General features: G+C 55.8%; 7 protein-coding genes across 7 annotated transcripts; 2 read left to right on the top strand and 5 right to left on the bottom strand.

Moving 5' to 3' along the window:
- Nucleotides 1-1,231: 1,231 nt before the first annotated feature.
- CDEST_07536 (uncharacterized protein) lies at nt 1,232-2,607 on the top strand (the record flags this gene model as incomplete). Its single annotated transcript, XM_062923695.1, has 4 exons — nt 1,232-1,429; nt 1,556-1,870; nt 1,944-2,304; nt 2,420-2,607. The coding sequence occupies 4 exons, from the start codon at nt 1,232-1,234 to the stop codon at nt 2,605-2,607; spliced, it is 1,062 nt and encodes a 353-aa protein (XP_062779746.1).
- On the bottom strand, nt 2,393-5,617 carry CDEST_07535 (Putative 2EXR domain-containing protein). Its single transcript, XM_062923694.1, has 2 exons — nt 4,407-5,617; nt 2,393-4,343 (listed from the first exon to the last, which is right to left on the bottom strand). The coding sequence occupies exons 1-2, from the start codon at nt 5,335-5,337 to the stop codon at nt 3,763-3,765; spliced, it is 1,512 nt and encodes a 503-aa protein (XP_062779745.1). The 5' UTR covers nt 5,338-5,617; the 3' UTR covers nt 2,393-3,762.
- Nucleotides 5,618-7,699: 2,082 nt separating this feature from the next.
- CDEST_07534 (Putative auxiliary Activity family 9) lies at nt 7,700-8,735 on the bottom strand (the record flags this gene model as incomplete). The annotated part of the gene is made up of 2 exons (XM_062923693.1): nt 7,700-7,947; nt 8,045-8,735. 2 exons carry the CDS (start codon nt 8,733-8,735, stop codon nt 7,700-7,702), a joined length of 939 nt encoding a protein of 312 aa, XP_062779744.1.
- Nucleotides 8,736-9,202: 467 nt separating this feature from the next.
- On the bottom strand, nt 9,203-9,539 carry CDEST_07533 (uncharacterized protein; the record flags this gene model as incomplete). The annotated part of the gene is made up of 2 exons (XM_062923692.1): nt 9,203-9,411; nt 9,497-9,539. The coding sequence occupies 2 exons, from the start codon at nt 9,537-9,539 to the stop codon at nt 9,203-9,205; spliced, it is 252 nt and encodes an 83-aa protein (XP_062779743.1).
- Nucleotides 9,540-11,626: 2,087 nt separating this feature from the next.
- CDEST_07532 (Putative alpha/beta hydrolase-1) lies at nt 11,627-13,858 on the bottom strand. The gene has a single exon (XM_062923691.1). The coding sequence runs from the start codon at nt 13,389-13,391 to the stop codon at nt 11,778-11,780; it is 1,614 nt and encodes a 537-aa protein (XP_062779742.1). The 5' UTR covers nt 13,392-13,858; the 3' UTR covers nt 11,627-11,777.
- A 401-nt stretch (nt 13,859-14,259) lies between these two features.
- On the bottom strand, nt 14,260-15,112 carry CDEST_07531 (Putative aminoglycoside phosphotransferase, protein kinase-like domain superfamily; the record flags this gene model as incomplete). The annotated part of the gene is made up of 2 exons (XM_062923690.1): nt 14,260-14,748; nt 14,810-15,112. 2 exons carry the CDS (start codon nt 15,110-15,112, stop codon nt 14,260-14,262), a joined length of 792 nt encoding a protein of 263 aa, XP_062779741.1.
- Nucleotides 15,113-15,905: 793 nt separating this feature from the next.
- On the top strand, nt 15,906-19,260 carry CDEST_07530 (Putative RNA-dependent RNA polymerase, eukaryotic-type; the record flags this gene model as incomplete). The annotated part of the gene is made up of 4 exons (XM_062923689.1): nt 15,906-16,149; nt 16,239-18,182; nt 18,288-18,591; nt 18,660-19,260. 4 exons carry the CDS (start codon nt 15,906-15,908, stop codon nt 19,258-19,260), a joined length of 3,093 nt encoding a protein of 1,030 aa, XP_062779740.1.
- Nucleotides 19,261-20,236: the final 976 nt, after the last annotated feature.

The raw sequence follows: 20,236 nt of genomic DNA, 5'->3' as shown, positions 1-20,236 counted from the left end.
ACAAGTTCATGCCGAGAACAAACGTTGTTGGTGCTCAGGCCGGCATGAGGTACTCATCGAGATGGCAAGTTCGTCCAAGGTCCCCGTCTCCCGCGGCTCTTCGGGGGACCTCTCTCTCTTGCCCCAAGCTCCCATCGATACCATCTCAAGTTCCGAGGGGATCCATCGTTTCTGAAGAGAATATGAATGAATGATATTAATTCAGGGGGCTGGTCATCAGTCAGCCCGCGTCACAGCTACGAAAGCCTCCGACCGTCAGGCTGTTGAGGCCTGTGGCGGAGTATGCGCTGCCTGCATGTAGAATCGAGGCGGAGGCCTGCATCTCTGGGACACTGAAAAAGCCCCAAACGCTGAGCGCGTGAGACGGTTTATCCAAACATGTCTTGCGCGCTGCACCCCGCGTTTGGAGAACGAGAGGGAAGGAGGGAGAGATAGAGAGATGGAGACGGAAATGGATGACATTCGAGCCGGGAATCGTTTGGGAAGCAGGGTAACTGGAGAGCCACAGACATCGCCATTGGCTGCCTACTGAGCATTCTCAGTGCGAGACCAAGCATCTCGAATGCGTTTGGATGATTCGTACGCAGGAAAATTTGCTGGGAACTAGCGGCCCGTGCCCTTCCTTTTTCTCACAAGGGGGGGGGGGGGGGGGGGGGGGGGCGGACAGTCTGGTCCAAGAGAGAGGGAGAGAGGGAACGATCCTCCATCATCGGCAAAAAGGAGTGTGGCTCGGCCTTGCACCGAAATTACTCGGCGTCGAAACATGTCAGCGCCGTCTGTGCGGCGACCAAGAACAAGCAGAACACGGCAGGGCGTCACATGTCCGTCGGTTTACCGGAGGGGGGAGAGTGTCAAGGCGGGTGACTCAGCCTGGGGTATCCCCGGCGGGACATTAGTGGTGAGGTCCGGTCGATGGCTGCGAGTGATTCAATGTCGTTCCTGGAGTTCGCCTCCGGGTGGTCACTTCGCCTGCTTCAGGCGATTCGAGGGGATTGATGCATTCGATTGTGGCGCGCCAAGTGGCGCAGGCGTTTAAAGTGAGCGCCAAACGCAACAGCGTGGGCAAAGCACGACGACATTATATGATGGACAGGCGGCCTGGTACGTCACAGACCCAGCCGAGCGATTTCGTTGACGGATTAGAACTCCCGGGATGCTAAATGTACAATTTCCGGCGGCCGATATCTGTCAGTTTGAGAAGGAAGAAAGTATCTCTGCCAAAATCTTCTCCATGCGCGCTTGGCCAATTGTCTCCGCACTCTTTGACGACGACGACGCGGCGCTAGCGAACAACGGGGGTCGGTTGTGCCGATCGGAAGCGACCGGTGAACCGACGAACCGGTCGATGCAGTACCCCGGATCCGACATGACGGGAATTGCGGGGCGCTCAGAGGCCTGTGTCGGGACCCGGGGCGGGGTTGTGGATGCCGTTTCGGGGTTCCTGCGGGGAAGAAGCACCGGGTCAGCGGGCCGGTCCCTCCAAAAGCCCATCAAAATTTCCACCTCCAAACCAGCCAGCCGGAATAATGCCGCATTGACATACCTGTGATCGTAGTCACGCACCGCAGCAGTCGATGATGAGGGCATCGTGCGCGGTTGCGATGTGGATGTTGTCGAACGGGACGATCTTGCCCCGTTTCAGACGCGTGATCTGGGACCGGCAGCAAGCTGCTGGTTGCTCGGTTCGGGTAGATGTCCGGGGCGGGGCCCATCCAACCGCCAATCGCTCGGGGGGCGCGGCTCGGTGTGGGGGTCTCCCGAGCGAGCGTGTGTGCTGTCCGGCGGTGAGCGCCGGGTGTCGAGTTCGATGGGAGAGCAGAGACGATCGTCAAGCGAGATGATGATGCACAAGACGTTGAACGATGGGGACGTTGGAGGAGAGACGCACGATGGCCGTGATTGAGACTGGCCGCGGGGATCGGGCACATGGGACATATTTAAAGGGAAACACCCCGTGCGTGGGTGATAATGCCGTCGTTCAGCTGGGCAGAGGCCAAGGGAACCAACTCATCGAGCAAGCAAACATGCCGCGGAGGCAGCCTTACACCAAGGCTAAAGCTCGCAAGATGGCAGCCAGGAACGCCCCCCGCGAAACGGCCAAGGATGGAAGCTGGAGGCGTGACGTGACGCCTCGGTCCAGGCCTCTCAAGGGGCCCAGGGCGCCGCGTCGTCTTTCCCCCATGTCCACTACACACCCTCCCCGGCATAGCTCGATCGGGGTCATTGTCGATGGTTCGCGGACTGCCAATGGTGGCCAGCGACAGAGCAGCATTTCGCGCATGGCAAATCAGCCGAACGGGACAGGTTTGCAAAGTGAAGCAAGAAAAAAAAAAGTCACTTGCCCCCCCCCCCCCCACCCCCACCCTTGTTGAGAACGACGTTGACGATCCAGAGATGCATCGGCGGTCTAGAACACCAGGGAGCGGTACTTTGAGGAACCGCGGGGCGCCGAGCATAGGCAATCTGGCCAAGCGATGGTTTCCTGCAACCGCTGAAATCTCGTGGCCCCGAGGGATCCTATCTGCCCTGTGGTCTCGAGGGACGAAAGAGAAAAAGCCCGGCCCAGACCGTCCCGCCAAGTGGGATGTGGCAGACTTTGGGCAATGACGTCAAGGGACTACGGAAAGAAGATGTGTGCATGGTGTGTTTGCAATGCAGGCACCCACATCCCCAAAGAGAATCAGGGGGGAGGGGGGGAGGTTCTCTGGGGAATGATGGTGGAGCGGTCTAGACTTCCTGCGCCCCTGTTGCTGACTTTTGACGATGGTTCGCAACACAAAAGCCAGCTGAAGTGTTTCGTTTTGTTTTTCCTTGCACGCCAGTCTATGTCTCGAGAGTGACGTACGCGGCTCGTTTATTTCATCTGCTTAGGGCTTGCTGCTGGGTACTCTGAGACTCAATGGGCCAAGGTTTGCTCTCGCTATGCTGTATTTGGGGTCATCTGGTAGTGAGTGGCTCGCTGTTGGTGATGGGTGGATTCAAGCAGCATTCCTTCGGAGAACTCTTCCATGACCATGCAGAGAACACACCCAGAAACACACTTGTGTAACCGAACTCCGGGAAGGAAACTCCCATCCAAGTCGGCCAATCTGCCATCCTCACTCCTGATGGTGGGACCCTGGAGGCCGTCAGCCCAGCCAGGGGGGGAGGGGGGCAGCAAAAATCCCAAACCAAGGAGGATCGGCGACGATCTTCCGCTGTGGCCCGCTAGGGAGCCTGGGGAAATCATTCAAAAGAAGACCCGGTCTAGGCCTCGCTTGTATCCCGATTGCGCGTCTGACTGATAATGCTTCCTCTTTCGACCCCATCTTTGCATCTACCCTGGCGAGGCAACGGAAAGACAGATGGAGGATCGTTCAGGGCGAGCCAGAGAGCGGCGGCGCGTGCAGCACGCAGTACAGCAAGGTCGTGACATCACCCTGTCTGTCATCTGGCAATACTGGTGCTGCACCGCCCGTGGCGCATCTTTGGATGGGTCTAGACTTTCCAACGCGCGGAGAATTAATTCGACTCTCGCCCCGAAGGCTAACAATTCTTGGATCCGAAACTCTCTGGCTTGGCAAACACTGATACAGGTAGCCTGAGACCGACGTCTTGTCATTAATAATTCATGTTCTTGCTAGGGTATTGCGGGTGTTCTTCCCCGTCGTAGGAGAGTGTCTGGATACTACAAGGCTGCCAGTCGCAACGCGCCCCCTTCCTCCAAAGGCGTGTGAGTCCTCAACACCCTGCCACGGCCGTCTTTCACATCCTTTCCCGACATCAAGGCTCGGTTTCCGTGCTAAACTCGAAGGCACTATCGCTCTCTTGTCCAAAAACGAATTCGAACTTATTTTTCAAAACTGGAGATGCCGTCACGGATGGCCGTGGCGACAAGGGCGTCGCGCCTGGCTTCGCCGACAGTAGTCTCCTTCGAGGTGATCTCTCCGGCAAGGGTCGCAATCTCTTGTTGACATGCTTCCTAATCACGGGGGCTGCCCTTTTCAGCCTTGGGAGTATCCCCGAGTCCTTGTCGATCCATTCGCAGGCCAACACCTTGAACTTGACCTTGTCGGGATGCGCGTGTTTGCTGAGCTTGCTGCCGGTGGCGTATATCATGAACCTTTTTTGAATCCAGGACAGGGTGTCGATAACACTAGACTTGACATTACACTCATCCTCCTCAAGTTCTCGAAAGATTCTGCCTTCGCTCCTGAAAGTCTTTCCCAAGCGTTTGGTATTGCTGTTCGGGCTGACCTGGTCTGCTTCAAGGATTGCGGCGACGGTGCCAGCATTGGAGGCCTTGGCCGGATCGACCGTCTTGTCTGGTGACGGGTTCCCATCAAGGGCGTCCTCCTTTTTGCCTTTTCGATAATCAAGTCAGTGTCACATCGCTAAGCGTATCCGGGGGAAAGGGTAAGTCTTACGCTTGTCGGACTTGTCAGCCCGGTGTTCTGGGGCCGGGGTCGGGACACCGGGCGTTATCGGGTCGGTTTCTTGAAGGGCTTCGTCCGTCGAGTTGACCCCCAGAGATCTCTTTACGATTAGATAGTCGATGAAGTAAAAGGTCTCGAGATTCGGCAGGTGACGTGCAAGGAACTCGTATAGGTGGACGGGATAGACTTTCCTCACACGCGAGCCATGCTGGCTGCCACAGTGGCTGCAGCGAAAGGCGGTGCCTGCGGCCTCCCAGCCATGGCAGTATGGTATGGCCACATGGCGTATGTTGGCAAGTTCTTGGCATTCAATGTCCAAAGCCATACGACACCAACTGCGGAAGTTGTCGGCGGACAGGTACTCCAAGCACACCACGTCGGACGACGAGGCCAGCGACACAACCCGACCGCCGTTCAACTTGACGCCCCCAGGCTGGTTGATCAGACGTCGAACGACAGTCGATGCCTCGAAACAGGTGACCGACAACTTGGAGAGGGTTCGGTTGAGGGTAACGTAGTTGGAAAGATTGGCTTGAGGTGTCGGGTATTGGGGCTCCAGGGTGGCGGGCCAGAGCGCCGAGGGCAGTGATTCTCGGCTGAAGTCAAGAAGAGGGTCGGACCGTTCCCCATCGTCATCGTCGTCGATAGGGAAGGTCATCAGCGGTGATGGTATGTGCGCGACGCGAGCAGCAGTCTTGAGACGGAGAAAATGCATGCCGGGATCGAGGATCGCGTGCTCCCAAATCTGGGAGCGGATCTCGGGGGGCAGCCTCGAGAAGGGGTGGAACGAGCGCGCAGACGCCGGGATATTGAATTTGACGACCGATGGCATGATGGGCGACATTCGTTTGAAATCTCGTCGTGGTGACTGGAACCCAAGGTGCTGCTTCTGAGAGACTGATGAAAAGAATGGCGATGGCATACTCCGGGGAGAATGCTATGATATGCGAAGATGGGAGGTTAAGTTGGGATGGAGTTGGGTCCAAGCCAGACAGCAGCGACTGCAGAGGTATTACATGCCGGTAATCAATCGTTCAAGTGAATCACAGGCTTGCCGGGAAGGTGAAGAGGCAATGTAGAACGGTAGAGAGACGAGTAGCTGGAACAAGAGATGGGGGGAAGAAGCGGTGAATGGGTGGTTGAGGCACGGTTGCTTCCCAACAGTGGAGTGGACAGTGAACAAGTGGTGATTCCAAATTGGGATGGAACTTCCAGTCGATATTGCGTGGTCTGGGGGGGGGGGGGGGGGGGGGGAGGTGGTCAGTCGTGTCTTGGTAGTGCGACTGGTGTAAATCGCAACGTGTAGAAGCGGTGGAAGGAGGATGGACGGATGCATTGGCGGATGTAGATGCCACCGCCAAGAATGAATGGCGCGTCTCAGACTTCAGAGGAGTGAGAATCACAGATACCCTAGGTACTTTAGTGGAAGGAATCAGCAAGAACAGGTTGCAACCTGCTTCTCCGGCGGGGTGAAGTTAAGGTTGGTTAAGGCACGTGGCCGGTTTTCCACAGGTCAACCGCGCCCCGAGACCTGTGAAGCCTGAGAACCTGGACGACCACTGCCTTTAATCGCGTGTATAGGGGAACAAATAACGAAACTATTCCTGTTGTTGACAAGGAACTTTGTTTGACCTTGAGGTATGCAAGACAACGATCCTTCCTCAAACTGTCTATCATTGCCATCATTGCTTGGCCAGGTGGATTACCGAATCACTCTTCGCACCGAGCTTGATTTATCTCTCGAGAGTCTCACATTCGCTCTCGCTTTCTATCTTTACATGAAGTCATACTCTCCTCACTGTGACACTCAATCCCATTAACACGATCATCCTGAGAAGCACACACCCTCTCACTTTTCGTCATTACCATCTCTACCAGCATCGGTTGGCCCAGATAACGATGAATAGAATTGGAAGAAGCCTGAAGCTGCGTGTCACACGACTATGCTGCATAAAACTCCTCACACTTCGCAACTCAGTTGATTGCACACGCCCGTCTTAGGAACGTCAATGGCCCTTAAGGGACAAGTGAGGGCCATCATCATCGCAGCTCTGCACATGTCCCAAGTCCCTCCCCCAAAGATATCAACATCATTGCTCTTTCATGAGTGATATGGTCTCTGGTATTGTCGGTACTCGTTCGGAGAATAACTGCCCTGTCATCCTCGACGCAGTGATGAACGACATTCTGCGCCAAACCACATCTCCATCCATCCATCATCACCTTCGAGCCGTCCAAACGGCATCAGTCGCCGTTTCAACCACGGAACTTGCTCAAACGGGGCCTTCTGAAGAGTTAAGAAGCCGGCTACCCGGCCGGCACATCCCACCCGCGCGCGGCACATTGCTCCCGTTTCACCTCCACATAACGCCTCAAACCTGCTCACCCCCCACCCCCTCCCCCACACACCTTGGCCGCAGAACTTGCGCAAAATTCGGGTATATATGCCTGGGACACCCAACGCCTCCTTCGTTCTTGGCGTGCCTCCTTTTTCCTCCTCGTGAAAGTAAAACGGACCGCTCATCGACCCCGAGTCCCCTTTGGTCCTATCCGTGCGTGATGCGGTGGAAGTCGGTCACCGCCAGCCAACCCCGGCCTCCTCGACGAACCCCCGCACCCTCATCTACCTGGAACTCGACCGATCACGAGACGTCTACTACGCCTTGGTATTTTACCGATGCAATTTTCCCCTGCCGATCCCTTCTTTTCAGTGGACAGAATGCTCCGTCCCTTCGGGTCCTAGCTAGTTTGGCGGGTTTCTGAAGACCTGCCGTCTAAGGCATTCTTCTTGGGAAAACGAAACCCCAATCATGTCCACATCTTCGTACCCCGTCACTTGCAGAGTGCGATCCGACCAAAGTCAGGACAGCCTGCCTGCCTGCCTGCCTGCCAGCGTCTTTGTCCACCTGCCAAGGCTCCCTTTCGAAGCCACAGTTGCGACATACACAGTATGCTAGGCACTCACAAGCCAGAAAGACACAACATCGCACGTCGCAGTCACAAGTGAGGAAGGGCATAGTTTGTTTGAACAGATTTGACATTGCAAAGCTTAAAAGGACGTCTAGCAGCAAGAAGAAAATAAGGGGTGCGCTAGACGCCCATGGTGGTCGGCTGAAAAAAGGGGGGGTGTTGTGCTTGCAGCGATATATACACCGGGTATAAATCTATTTACATGTAGGGTTTTGTCGAGAAACGAATCGATAAAAAAAAAGGGTGGGAGTTTCATTCATCTTCCATTCAGAAGCAGCCTCCTCTCTACTACTCCTACTTTCTCTCTCTCCCGCTTACAAGCGGAAAGCGCGAGCGTGACGGCGGGCCTTCTTGGAGGCGCAGCCGTAGTCGGCCTCGTCAGAGACGGCCGGGGCGGCGGAGGGGAGAGTGGTGGTAGGGGTGGAGGGGGTGGCGGGAGCGGTGCCGTTGTTGATGGGGGTGGTGGGAGTAGTGGGAGTGGTAGGAGTGGTGGGCTGGGAGCCGGAGCCGGAGCCGTACAGAGCGGGGCCGGGGATGGCGTAGTCCGTGATGGTGCCGTAGGCTGGAATAGGGTGTTAGTGATGATTTCACTTCGTCTCCCCGGAAAGAAATTGAAAGGGGTCAGGTGTAGATAGGTGTGGGGGGGGGGAGCAACTTACGGTTGAACTGGATGCCGGCGTCGGTGGCCTTGTACAGCTCGGTGCCGAGGGTGCCCTCGGGGTTGGCGGTGCCGGAGCCGGAGATCTCGACGTTGACGCACTGGGGGTAGTTCTGGGCGCCGTTCAGGGAGCCGGCGCCGTGCATGGCGATGATCTCGTGGCGGAGGACGTAGTTGCCGGGGGCCAGGTCGGAGGGGATGGTGGAGGTCCAGGTGTTGTTGTTCTTGATGAGCTTGGTGGCGGCCCACTCCTTGGTGGCGGCGTCATAGCCGGCCTCGTCGATCTTGACCCACTTGAGGGTGGTCTTGTCGACCGAGGCGAAGTCGCCGTCGACCTTGGCGGCGTAGGTGAAGACGGGGCCGAAGTGCGACTCGGGCCAGGCGGACCACTGGAACTCAACGGTGCCGCCGGCGGCGACCTTGGCGGAGGAGCCTCCGGGCGCGGCGTTCTTGTGGCAGTTGATGTCGGCGGTGGCGTAGCCGGTGCCGTCGACGAAGCCGTTGTCGAGGTTCTCGGCGGACCAGGCGGCGATGACGGGGGGAGTGCCGCCGTTCAGCTTGAGGTAGTACGAGTCGAGGCTGTAGCCGGGGGAGTAGGTGCCGTCAAAGAGGTAGCCGTCGACCTTGCCGTGGGCGAAGGCACCAGCGGCGAAGGCGCTGACGAGAGCAATGGCGGACTTGACGGAAGACATCTTGTAGACGGTGTTGTTTCTGAAAAGAATGAGGGGGAAGAAAGAATGAAAGTTTCTTTTCTTTGTCGAATCGTTTTTTGAGATGTAAAAAGTTGCAAAAGAATGTCCCAGCTTCACACAGTGAAGAACTGACGGTAAGACGGTTGGAAAAGAATGAAGTGGTGGAAAAGGAACCAAAGAATGTGTGCGACCTGCAATGTTGGATGCTGAGCGAGAAAGAAAGCCGGTGGGAGAGGGGGATATGTCTCTGTATTTATCTCAACATGTGCTGGCAATAGCAACAACCATCCATCCCCCCCTTTCAACCTTGTTTGCCCTCTCTCTCTCTCTCTCTCTCTCTCTTTACCCCCTTCCCTTCTCGCCGTTTGGCCGGATAGTCCTCGCATCCTCGCAGGCGCAGGTGGCTGATGAGCCGCCCTCACCCCGGGCATCCTGGGAGGGGACGGCAGGTGGAGGCGAGAGAAACTTCATAAGCCCGAAACACCAATATGCAGACCGGAGTGGTGGGATTCTGGGGGGTGGGCACCGGTCGAGGCCGGGGGGGCCCATCGCAGCAGTCGGATGTGCTCCGAATTGGAAGGGCGGCCGGTCTTGGAAAGATGAGATGGATTGCCCCACTGGGCGGCGTGGAGGCTCGGCTCTGTCATGCTCAGTTTGTTGCGCACGGCGGTGATCCCTGAGTCTCAGTCAGTGTACTTTGCACAGAGTACAGAGTAGACTAATAGAGAGACACGATCTGGCCCAGGGGCTCAAGCCGGGACCATGGCCGGGGTTGTGCGGCGGCGCAAGGAAGGTGACGGCCATGATGGAGTTAATATTGGGGAGGGTTGTGGACCGTTGCCAGTCGGTTGGCTCACTTTCTTTTTTTTAACGGTCAGATCCGGAGTTTGTCCTGCCCAGAGGTGGTGGTGATGGGTGACTTTGCGCGCGTTGAGACTCGGCAGAGCCCCTTGTACGCACGCCTCTCTTTCGTTTTTGCTCAGAAACGGTAACCCTAAAGAGAGCTCCGAGTGGAAAGCATCCGTAAAGCAGAGGGAGTTGAGTTGATGTGGCGCTGTCAAAGGAATTGGGGCACAGCGGTTCCTCGAGGCATGCGATCAGTAAACAAGACAGGGCAAGTCGGCAATCTCAGCCATGAAAGCCTGAAACAACAAGACAAGCTGCTAGAGTTGACAAAAATTGCCTGCTCATGCATGATGCCTCGGTCAGCCAGGCGAAAGATTCCGTGTTGGGAGGCGCGTATCGCTCGCCGTGTGGCAGCGTGCGGCGCAAACGATAACGTCAGCGCAGGCGTACCGGAATCTCAGACGTAGCGCCGGCTGTGAAACAGACCCTCCTGTCGCCCTTAATATGGGAACGTAAATCATATGAGCATCGGGTGCGTGCGCGTGCGCGTTACCTAAAAAAGACACAACATGCTCCACTCCGACTGACAAGGTAGACAGACAGCCTAGACTTTTTGGTCGAGAGCAAGAGCAAGAGATAGATAGAGAGAGAGATAGATAGATGGTGGGTGTCAGTGCGGACCATGTCATTCTTATTCTTGGCCTCGAATTCCGTGTGCCGTGGCCCGATTCGGACTGAGACCACGGTCAACTCGGAAGAGGTAATCTGAGAGATTGACAACTTTGGGAGGAGGTAATCTGCCAATATTGGCTGCTCTGTCAATGATCACCACATCCAGATTCCGAATCGAGTTGTCTCCGTCAGGGAAGTACTATGTATATACAACAAGCCTACCTGTAGTTGTACGACATCGTTGTGTCCTCGTGATGCCAAGACTGAGCGGTGATGAGATAGATCATGGCCCACGTTGTGCAGTCTGTCTGGCGCCTGTCTGTATAGTGTAAATATCCGTGCGATTATGCATGCGGACTACCTGTATTGTGCATCTCCACGTTTTTTCGCTGCCACCCGCCGTCCATCTCATTCTCGTCGTTCCAAGGTCGGAGGATGTTTAAAGTAGGTAGTGAGGTTCCCCTGGCGCCATAATCCCCTGACTATTGATCCACAGCTGCCGCCCACGTTTTTCTCTCTTCTTTTTCTTCTTTCTTTTATTTTTTTTTCTTTTCATTTTACCCCCCCTCCTCTTGTTCGTCATTCACTCTGCATTGTGCTGATCTCGTTTCGGGCATTCCCTTGCGTCGATCTCTCGTTAGTCGAGATGAACCCGCCAAGACAACTTGCCGCTAGACCGTTTCTCCTTGATGCGCCGAGGCCGGTGTCCATTGGCGATTCCATCTAGTCCTCGTCCCGTGGACCCCCCCGTAAGCCCGTTCCAACTGCTGCCGTCGTCCGTGGGCACTTTTCATGAAACGGTGCAAACGGGGGAGGGGGAGGGAGGTGATAAAGAGGGGCGACTGTCCGTCCGTCTGTCTACTGGCGGCGGCTCCTAACCGCCGCCACTCCTGCAGGTCGCAGAACGCAACCTTCAGGTCACCCTTCGCTTCCGTATGGTTCCATCTGCGAACATTTGTCCATGCCTCTCCCCCCCTTACTCCTGCGCGGCGTTTCGCTGAGGCGGCGATGCGGTGCGAAGTTCCTGGACAGGACCCGTACGATGAATGTGCCTACGAACGGGGAATCTTATCTCGCTCGGCATGTGTGTATGTGACACGACGGACTGGTCGCTTGACAGCCTCAGCGCCTTCACACCGATACCGACACATCGAGACCCTGGCCAGCCTCAACCCGACTGGGTTAGTGTTTTGTCTGAGATAGACCTTATTCATTGACGGGCATCCCTGTTGTAGAGGTCGTGCCGAGCTTCTTCTCGGTTCGACTTTCGACCGTTTGCGCACCCGACGGCAGGGAATATCTCTGCTTGGTCTGGGCGACCGGTGTATCACGGCAGGCCGATCGCGTTGCCAATGCAACCAAAGACGAAGAGTGTTTGTGATATATACATGTCTATATATCTATCTATATATATGTGTATAGACATAATACGGTTTGATTGAAGTATTGAATCAGGGAGCCTTTTTATCAACCGCTTCCTCTTTCAGGGCACCTACCTGCCACCAACAGGAGCAGTCGCCTACATTACAGGAATCCCTGGATGGCCTCCCAAAATGCGGCAGGGTCTTCCCACATGGGAAGATGGCCAGCGTTGGGCACAATCTTCAGCTCCGCCCCGCCGTCTCCTACCAGGTCCTTGAACCCTTCCATTGCTTTGACGAGTGCGCCTTTGCCGTCACCGTCGCCGACGACCAGCAGCCCGGGGACCTGACAGGACGGGAGCGCCGGCTTGAGGTCATAGTCCCACAGCGCTTGGCAGCTGTACCTGAACCCTTCAACGTTGTTGCTGGCGACCATTTCCGTCATGGACTTGACGACGCTCGCCTTCTCCATCGTTGCGGGATGGAACCAGCGGCCCACGGTCTGCTCGGCCAGCTTGGCGATCCCCGCTCCGCCGTCCTCCTCCGCCACGGCGATGCGGTCTTTCCACGCCTGCGTGTTGGCTGCGCTCGACGTCACGTTGAAATCGCAGGCGACGAACTTCTTCAGCCGGTTCGGGTACTTGAGAGCAAAGTTGGTCGTCGTCGCACCGCCCATCGATACTCCAACCAGCGCGTGCAGCTTGGGGATGCGCAGCGCGTCCAGCACAGTGCGCAGGTCAGACGCCAGCAAATCCAGCGTCGCCGGCACGGGCGGGCCGGGGATGGAGTGGCGGCCGCGCGTGTCGTAGCGCAGGATGCGAAGGTCGGGACGCTGCTCCTTCACCAGCTTCACGACCGGATCCCACATGTGCAGCGAGGTCAGGAGCGAGTTGCAGAAGGCCACCGTCGGCGCATCGTCCTTGGCGCTGCCCTCCAGCCTATAGGGGATCGACAGCTGGTCCTCGGCCGTGATGTAGGAGCTGATGGCCCCGTCCGTCCCGGGAACGGTCGTGGTCTTGCCATCCGGGGCGGTAAACGTGCTGGCCGAGGCCGGGAGCTTCGCCAGGTTGGACAGGTCGCGAGGGGCGGGTCCGAAGACGTAAAAGAGCGAGTAGGTGCGTCGGTTCTTGGCCGTGACGCTTTTGGCGACCTCGGCACCCCAGGCAGTGGCCACGGAGGCCTTGTGCTCCGGACCGCCCAGGCCGTTGGTGCGAGCGTAGTCGTGCAGTGCGAGGTAGGTGGTCTTGCTTCCGGCTCCGTCGCCAATGGACGAGACCTTGAGGAGGCGAGTCCTCAGCCAGCCGGGGACCTTGGTCAACATGGGGATGTGTTCCTCCGCGTACCACTTCTTGAACTCAAGCTCGGCGGACTCGTCCCTCAGGGTGGTCTCGACGGCGACCAGCACGATGCCCTCGGCTTCCTTGTCGGAGAGCTGCTCGATGGGCAGGAACAGAGGGGCCTTTTGCTCGATGACCAGGTCGTAAAAGTATCTCGTGACGTCGACCTGGCCAATGGTCTCGGCCTCGCGGGCAGAGCGGTTCGCTCGGAGGGTGGTGTAGGTGGGTGTTTCGAGGAGCGACATGGAGGTCACGTCGTAGGTGGCGAGGAAGGACGGCTCCTGGCCGTCGGTGGCGCGGTATCGCAGGCCGTTGGTGAAGATCTGGGGCAGACGCAGGCGGGTCGGGCCGTGCTCGTTGTTGTACCACTCGTGGAACTGCTCGAGAGCCAGGTCAGGCTTCGGCTGCATAGTAACGTAGAGCATTCCGGGGGTCGCCATGGTGTCGATAGTGTCGATCGGCCGTGCTCGTGCTGACGGTGATGCTGAAGCGTTCTGGATCAATATCGACTGGAGGAATGAGAAAACCAGAGAGGAAGATCCGTCGAGAGACTGACTTCCGACAATGACGTTACGTTATGTTACTCCAGGCGAAGGGGGAGAGAACAAGAACAAGAACAAGCGACTTCGGCTTCCGTGGGAAGCTCGGGGCGGGGCGGATGACGATGGCGGGGTCGAAATTGGGCGTAGAGGGGTTCCGGCGTCGTTCGGGATGTCGACACGGCAAGGCAAAGCCTCGGTCGGAGTCTGTGGATCAACTCAATTCCAATGCCAGTTGATGACTGTTGTAATGTAACCACACCAGAAGGTAAGGTTTTCGTTGTGCACTAGGTAATTAGTAACTCAGTCCACGTGTAGCACTGGTATTTCAATGCGACTCGACCCGAGTTGGGGTTGCGCGGTTTGGGGGGGTCGTCCAACTAAAATATTCAAGCGGGTTCACGGCGGAAAAGTGTTCTGCCAGCGCGCGGTATTTGGAGTGTTTGATGATTCTTCCACACCAACGAACGGGCTGCCAGCAGCCAGCCAGCCACCCGTCAGCGAAGTCGGCCACGTGGGAGCGACAGGTTGTAGACTAGGTAGTTAGTATTGTGTTTTGAACATTTGCTCTCGGTACCTACCTTACCTAAGGTGACTGTGTAACGGCTTCTATAGTTGTTGAGTTACCAGGCCATTGGAGAGAGGACTTATTAGCTAGCCTAGCTAGCTGCTTAGCAGCAACAAAGAGCGCCGACAGTGACCTTTGCATCCGGGTGGGGCCGAGAATGGAGGTCTGAGCTTGGCGTTGGAAGTACCTTACTGAAGACCATTAATCCCGGAAAACCATGTCCATCCAGGCATACTCGTTCGGATGTTCATCTAGTATCTGGGGAATCCATGAATGCCAGTCGTTATCCCACCGGCATGAGAACATTGCCGTAGAATATTCCCAGAAACTTGGATACCATCCTGCAGCTTCCCAATCAATGATGACCACTTCCCCATCTTCCGCCACAACAATGTTCTTCCGCTGGAAATCTCCATGTGTGAAAATAGAAGCATGACCGCGAAGCATCAGCGGAAGGATGCGGCTGTAGTATTCGGACTTCCGATAAACTGGATTCTGGCGCGAATATTTCTTGTCCATGGCGTCAAGCATCTGTTTCTCCGAGTCGAATGGGCCAGATGCCACCTGACAGCTTGCATCATCGCCAGCCCAAAAAACAGAGTCCTCGAACGGGCGCTTCCCAAGAACTCCCAAAGTAGTCAGGTGAAGGAATTTGGCGCAAGTGGCCAAGTTGGATTCGTGGTTTGCTTGCTATCCTTGCCTTTGCCGTGGTTTCCAAAGAACCCCAACATGATGCCAGGTTATTACCCACGATGTTCTCCATTAAGATGTAGTTCGTCGGGGACTTGTCGCCCTTGGGTTGTAGGGAATAAATAGCGTAAACAGTGGGCGTTGATGTCTTTGAAAACTGCTTGATGAACAGCATGTTCTCGCCTTCTGTCAGGTTCACCGCTGCGCCATACTTGACAACGAAATATATTCCTACTCTGACAACGCGACGTCCAGAATTCTCCTGTAGAATATCTTGGGAGGCGGCGATGGCTCCGGGTGTGGGCAGAGGTGCAGGAAGGAGGTCGGATGTTGCAAAGAACGGAAGAGGGTAGTGGGTACCCATCACGGTAAGTTCGGGTCGAATGAGTCTGCTGGCCCTCTGTAGGGTATTCGTATCTGGGTCGCTTTGTGCTGAGGGCGTCTTGGCTGCAGAGCTGAGGAACCCGGCGTAACGTTTGTCCGTTGCATGTAAGTTGCCCCCGCCCTCAGGGAAGGTTATTCTACTTGCGGTTAGTGTCTCTTAGGTACCTCGACATGTTCCCTTTTAGGTATCTTAGTCTCACTGCGTCGTCCCGGCTGCCGCTTGTGAAGCGACCAAGGCTCCGCACAACTTCTAGAGCTTCAACACTACTTACAGTACAGATACAGATGTTCTGTTCGTTTGACAGAGCTTCCTCCTTCAACTGGAGACCGAACTCCCTGCCCTGCGTCCCAATGGGCTTCATAGCTTCACAGCGTCGCCTCGTCTTCGCATCTGTTTAACCCCACCTCTTCACCTCGACCGACCCTGGCTCACTCTAGCTGCGGTGTGCTACTTTTGCTTTCTACTTTTGTTTGCTGCCTCTCTATCTGTACAGATTGGAGATTGCAGACTGCAGACTGTATCCTGCAGCCTGGCAAACAACCAGCATCCAAACACCGGCCATCCTTCACCGTCCGCCGTCCACCCCGCCGCCGTCTATGTCCTCGATCCATAATCCTCCTCCTACACTTATGAGGCCCCCTAGCCCTCCACCATATTCCCCTTGTCTGGTTTCCTTCACAACACCTAGGTTATTTTCCAGGTCCCAACCAAGCCAAGCCAGTGAACCTTCGTCACATCGCTCGTCACATCGCTCGTCACATCGCTCGTCACCATGGAGGTATTTCTCTCTAACGTCCCTCCACACCTAACGGACCGCACTCTGGAAAAGGAGCTGAGACCGTACATGAATGCTTTGGATATTACCGAATGGTCCTGCTCATCCAAGAAAGACAATAAGCTCGGATGGGTCATCTTTCTGTACCAGGAGGATGCCAACAAGTTCTTGAGGCGACATGGGAAGCAGTCCATGGCCGGGCCCAAAGCCACACGCATCTTCAGCTCCAGGGACAGCACCGGTACCGGTGGCGGTGGCAGAAAGGGGTTGAGGGACAAGGCGAATCTTTATCTGAGAGAGTCCCCGTCTTCGTCTCCCAAAGCAACAAAGCACCGGACCCCTTCGCCCTCAAAAGCCTGACCCATCGTTTGCAGGACAAGTCTAACCCCGATGACAACGACTCCATCAAGTTTGCCTTCACCCACTTGGCCTGCGGACACAACTCATTCGGTGGTGACCAGAAGGCCCTCGTCTTCCACCAGCAGTACCGCTTCAACCAACGTGGCTTGTCCAAGTTCTGCAAAAGGATGCTGGTCCTCAAGTTCGACAACGGTAGCAAAGTCGAGATCCCCTACTCATCCGTTTTCGAGATGATCCACAGCTCACAACCTACCACTTTCACTCTCATCTTGAGCGAACCCCCGCGCTTCTACAGCTCCAAGATCGATCTACAAGAGACCATGACTCGCTTGAGCCTGGGCCCTCGCAAGCCGCAGCAAAAGTCGCTCGTTCGCTGCCTTGGCATCCCCAATTCCAGAGAGCATGTGAAGTATGCTAGCGCTTGTCTTGTCTACCAGCTCGCTGTCTTTGACCCCGACTTCGACCTCAAGATGATCACTCTTGAGAAGAAGGGATTGCTGGGCATTACCCACTCTTATGTCCAACTCAATCAGACGCCCGCCCACGGCATGGAAGATTACCATAGTTCATGGGCTCGTTTTTATGACCTTTTGGTTGCTGCAGGTCAGCGCAACACCATGCCCTTTGGCATCCTTGTCCAGCTGCAGTCTCTGGTGTGGAACAACTTTCTTCATCCACGCAGTGCACATGTCATAGCCGTCTCGTTGCAGGCCATGTTTGCCAACGCAAAAGCTACCAACAAGCCCGAGCCAATCTCGGAGCAGGCTTTCAAGAGCCTACGCGAGAACACACACAATGGCATTCCATTTCCATGCCACAACACGGACCCGAAGTTGCTGGATCCTACCGAGATCCTGGACCATCTCTTCGTCATTGAAAAGCGACTCCGCTCCGAAAAGGACTACAGGAGCGCCTTGCTCGAACCAGACATGGGCAACCACCACGCGTTGGTTTTCAAGGCCATGGTGACGCCGACAAGGATCACGCTCCACGGACCTGAGCCAGAACCCATGAACAGGATCCTTCGCAGGTTTCTCAATCAGACAAACTATTTCATGCGCGTTACGTTTTGTGACGAAGACGGCGGCGACTTGTTCTTTAACCCCAGGGTATCATACGACCAGATATTCAATCGCTACAGGGAGGTTCTCAACGGGGGTATACCCATTGCTGGTCGAATCTACCAGTTCCTCGGCTTCTCTCACTCCTCTCTTCGATCCCACTCGGCCTGGTTCTCTGCCCCATTCGTGGATGATGACGGACAGCTGCAACTGTACGGCAACATCATCAAGGCCCTAGGCGATTTTGAGCACATCGAAATACCGGCAAAATGCGCGGCGCGCATCGGGCAGGCCTTTTCCGAGACCCCGACCTTCATAAATCTCACAGAAGATCATATCAGGCACTCCAACATACCGGATGTCAAGTCGCAAGACGGGGACATTGAAAGGGTGTTCAGCGACGTTGTCGGAACAATCTCCCAAGAGGTCCTCGAGCTGGTCTGGCCGCGTCTCCCCCGCGGCTCACTCATTCCCACATGTCTCCAGATCCGCTGGGGCGGCGTCAAGGGCATGTTGTCCCTGGACTCGAGGCTGCCGGGCCAAACTATCTGCGTCCGGAGAGAATCCATGGAGAAGTTCCCGAGCAACGACGTGGAGAATCTCGAGATCTGCGATGCGGCTTCGAGGCCACTCAAGCTGGTTCTCAACCGGCAAATGATCAAGATCATGGAAGATTTGGGCGTTGACAACAACTTCTTTCTTCAATTGCAGAAGAGAGAGGTCGATCGTCTGCGCGCCGTCACCGCGGACGCCTACAATACCGGGACGTTTCTGCATCTGCAGGGCGTGGGCTCGACTTTCTTTCTTCCGAGCTCCATCAAGAGCCTCGAGAACTACGGCATCGACCTGACTTGTGAGTGCACCCCACCAACGATCAACGAATTGCGCGCTTTTAGCCTTGGCTATCAGACGGCTAACACATCCACCTCTCCATACAGCCTTGCCCCTGCGCCCCCAGCTCAGCTTTATGATCGGACGCAGATCAACTTCCTCGGTCGAGACGAGGGGGTTGATGATGATGATGAAGATGCGGTAGGGCCCAACCACAAGTACTATAGGTCGGAAAAGATCCTTGGCGTGCTTTATCGAAACGTCGACGAGAAGCAGATTTGGGATGAAGACATTAGCCGGGTTGTGTCCAAAGCCGGCCCGTCTGTCTGGGCCCAGTTCGTCGGGCTCATGCAGCGCAAGATCAAAGAATATAGCGCTGGACTCATCAGATGGGAGACGAGACTGGAGGAAGCCAAAAGTCTGCGCAATGTGTGAGTGGTTGGTAAAATTGCGCGAGTTGCATCAAAGAGGGTGAGCTAACTGTCTGTATGCATGCCAGCTACGAGGACACTGTCGGTGGCTTCATGACACAGTACTCGGACAGCCACATGAAGCAGCTCACCGAAGTCGAGGTGTTTTGCGGCTCCATCTCCAACAAGTTGGGCTCGCAGACTCGACGGCAGAAGGACAACTCCAAGAAGCTCAAGCAGGAATTCGATCGGCTCGCCGAGCACATGACGCAGCACATGAGACGAAAGGCCCGGAACACCGAGGTTCAGGGCGCAGAAGCGTACAACTACGTACAAAATACCTTTTTTGCCAGCCAGGACGATTACTATGAGCGACTTCTCGAGCCCAACAGGGAGGCATTGGAGGTGTCGTATGCGTGTCTGATGGTAGGTATGCAGACGGAGAACGAGAGCGAGTACGAGTCCTGGGGGTATCTAGAGAGATTCAAGGTGATTGCGGCCAGCGTCGTGCTCAAAGAGCTCACGGAGCTGGTCAACCGCATCACGGGCGGTCGGTTGGTCGATGGTGCTGAGGGTGGAGGCGGGGGCTTTGTCGGCGTGAGTTCGGGGTCGTCGTTTTCGTATGCGTACAGCGGCTACGACGTCGATGTCGGACAGTATCCGAACTACGGGTACAGTCAGTATTTGTGAGGTGACAGGTTTCGTTCGACATATGGAAGGGGTGAGTGAACCATTGCGGTTATGTTTAATCCCGTGAGCTCAGATGTACGAATAATTCCCATGCTTCCTGACTGGCCTCCGAAGTTTCAATCCGTCTCGGTCTCGGTCTCCTCAACGGCGTCGATGCGGCAAGTGGTTTGTGTGATGGGCGGTTGAAGCGGTGGCTCAATAACAACAAAAGCCTTTTCCGGTTCTAATCGACCAAATCCCGGTCAGCGCCTTCAAATAAGCCTTCGCATGACGCTTGATGACTGCTTTAAAGCCTCCTAATGTCCGCAAGGCCAAATGAGAGAACACCAATACCTGTACTGCTAGAAAAAGGAGTTTTTAGTATTCCATGTTTGAAAAAAGCCAATCCCATTACCGTATTCCCCCGATGTTGCTCTCCATCTCCTTCACGCCCGACCCTCAGCATCACCTTCACTCGTCCTGCTGTATCTCTTCCTCCTTGTCAAATGGGATCGGACCGACTCCGTCACCGGCAAGTTCCGGCGAACCGGCATTATCAAACAACATCGCCTCCACCGTCTCTGTACTCATCACCCACCCCGACCGGTATTGTGGTATCACGGGCCCCTATAAAGCCTTCACCGTCCTCAAAGAGTCGAACCTCGTCCCCGGGAACGGTCATGGGGCTACGTTTGTTTGCGAGCCGGACCTCCGGCATCGTCCGAGCGACCACTGCCCTCCACCATGTCTAGTTTGAGCCAAATGACACACAGGATAGAGATGTGTGAGAATAATCAAAAAATAACCAGATGATTCTGAAGACCTCGGGACCTTGGGAGCCCCGGTCAGCTCTACACTGTCTTCTGGCAAAAGCGACGTCTACTGGCCCTCGATGCGAGCGATAGACGCTGTTTAACCCCGGCTTCTCTCGAGTCGACGACAGGGCAAATTGGGTTCTAGAATACGTCGTGCACGATCCTCCCTCTCGGTTTTGTTC

This window comes from Colletotrichum destructivum, chromosome 4 (assembly GCF_034447905.1).
Source record: "Colletotrichum destructivum chromosome 4, complete sequence".
In the NCBI taxonomy this organism is placed as follows: domain Eukaryota; kingdom Fungi; phylum Ascomycota; class Sordariomycetes; order Glomerellales; family Glomerellaceae; genus Colletotrichum; species Colletotrichum destructivum.
The sequence above is the reverse complement of the archived record's forward strand: the minus strand, read 5'-3'. Positions and strand labels throughout refer to the sequence as shown.

Bases quoted from the DNA above. Each gene is read 5' to 3' on its own strand.
- CDEST_07532 (XM_062923691.1), bottom strand. From the start codon at position 13,391: ATGGCGACCCCCGGAATGCTCTACGTTACTATGCAGCCGAAGCCTGAC.
- CDEST_07535 (XM_062923694.1), bottom strand. From the start codon at position 5,337: ATGCCATCGCCATTCTTTTCATCAGTCTCTCAGAAGCAGCACCTTGGG. The intron at 4,344-4,406 runs GTAAGACTTACC...ATTATCGAAAAG, and splicing joins GGCTGACAAGTCCGACAAGC to GCAAAAAGGAGGACGCCCTT.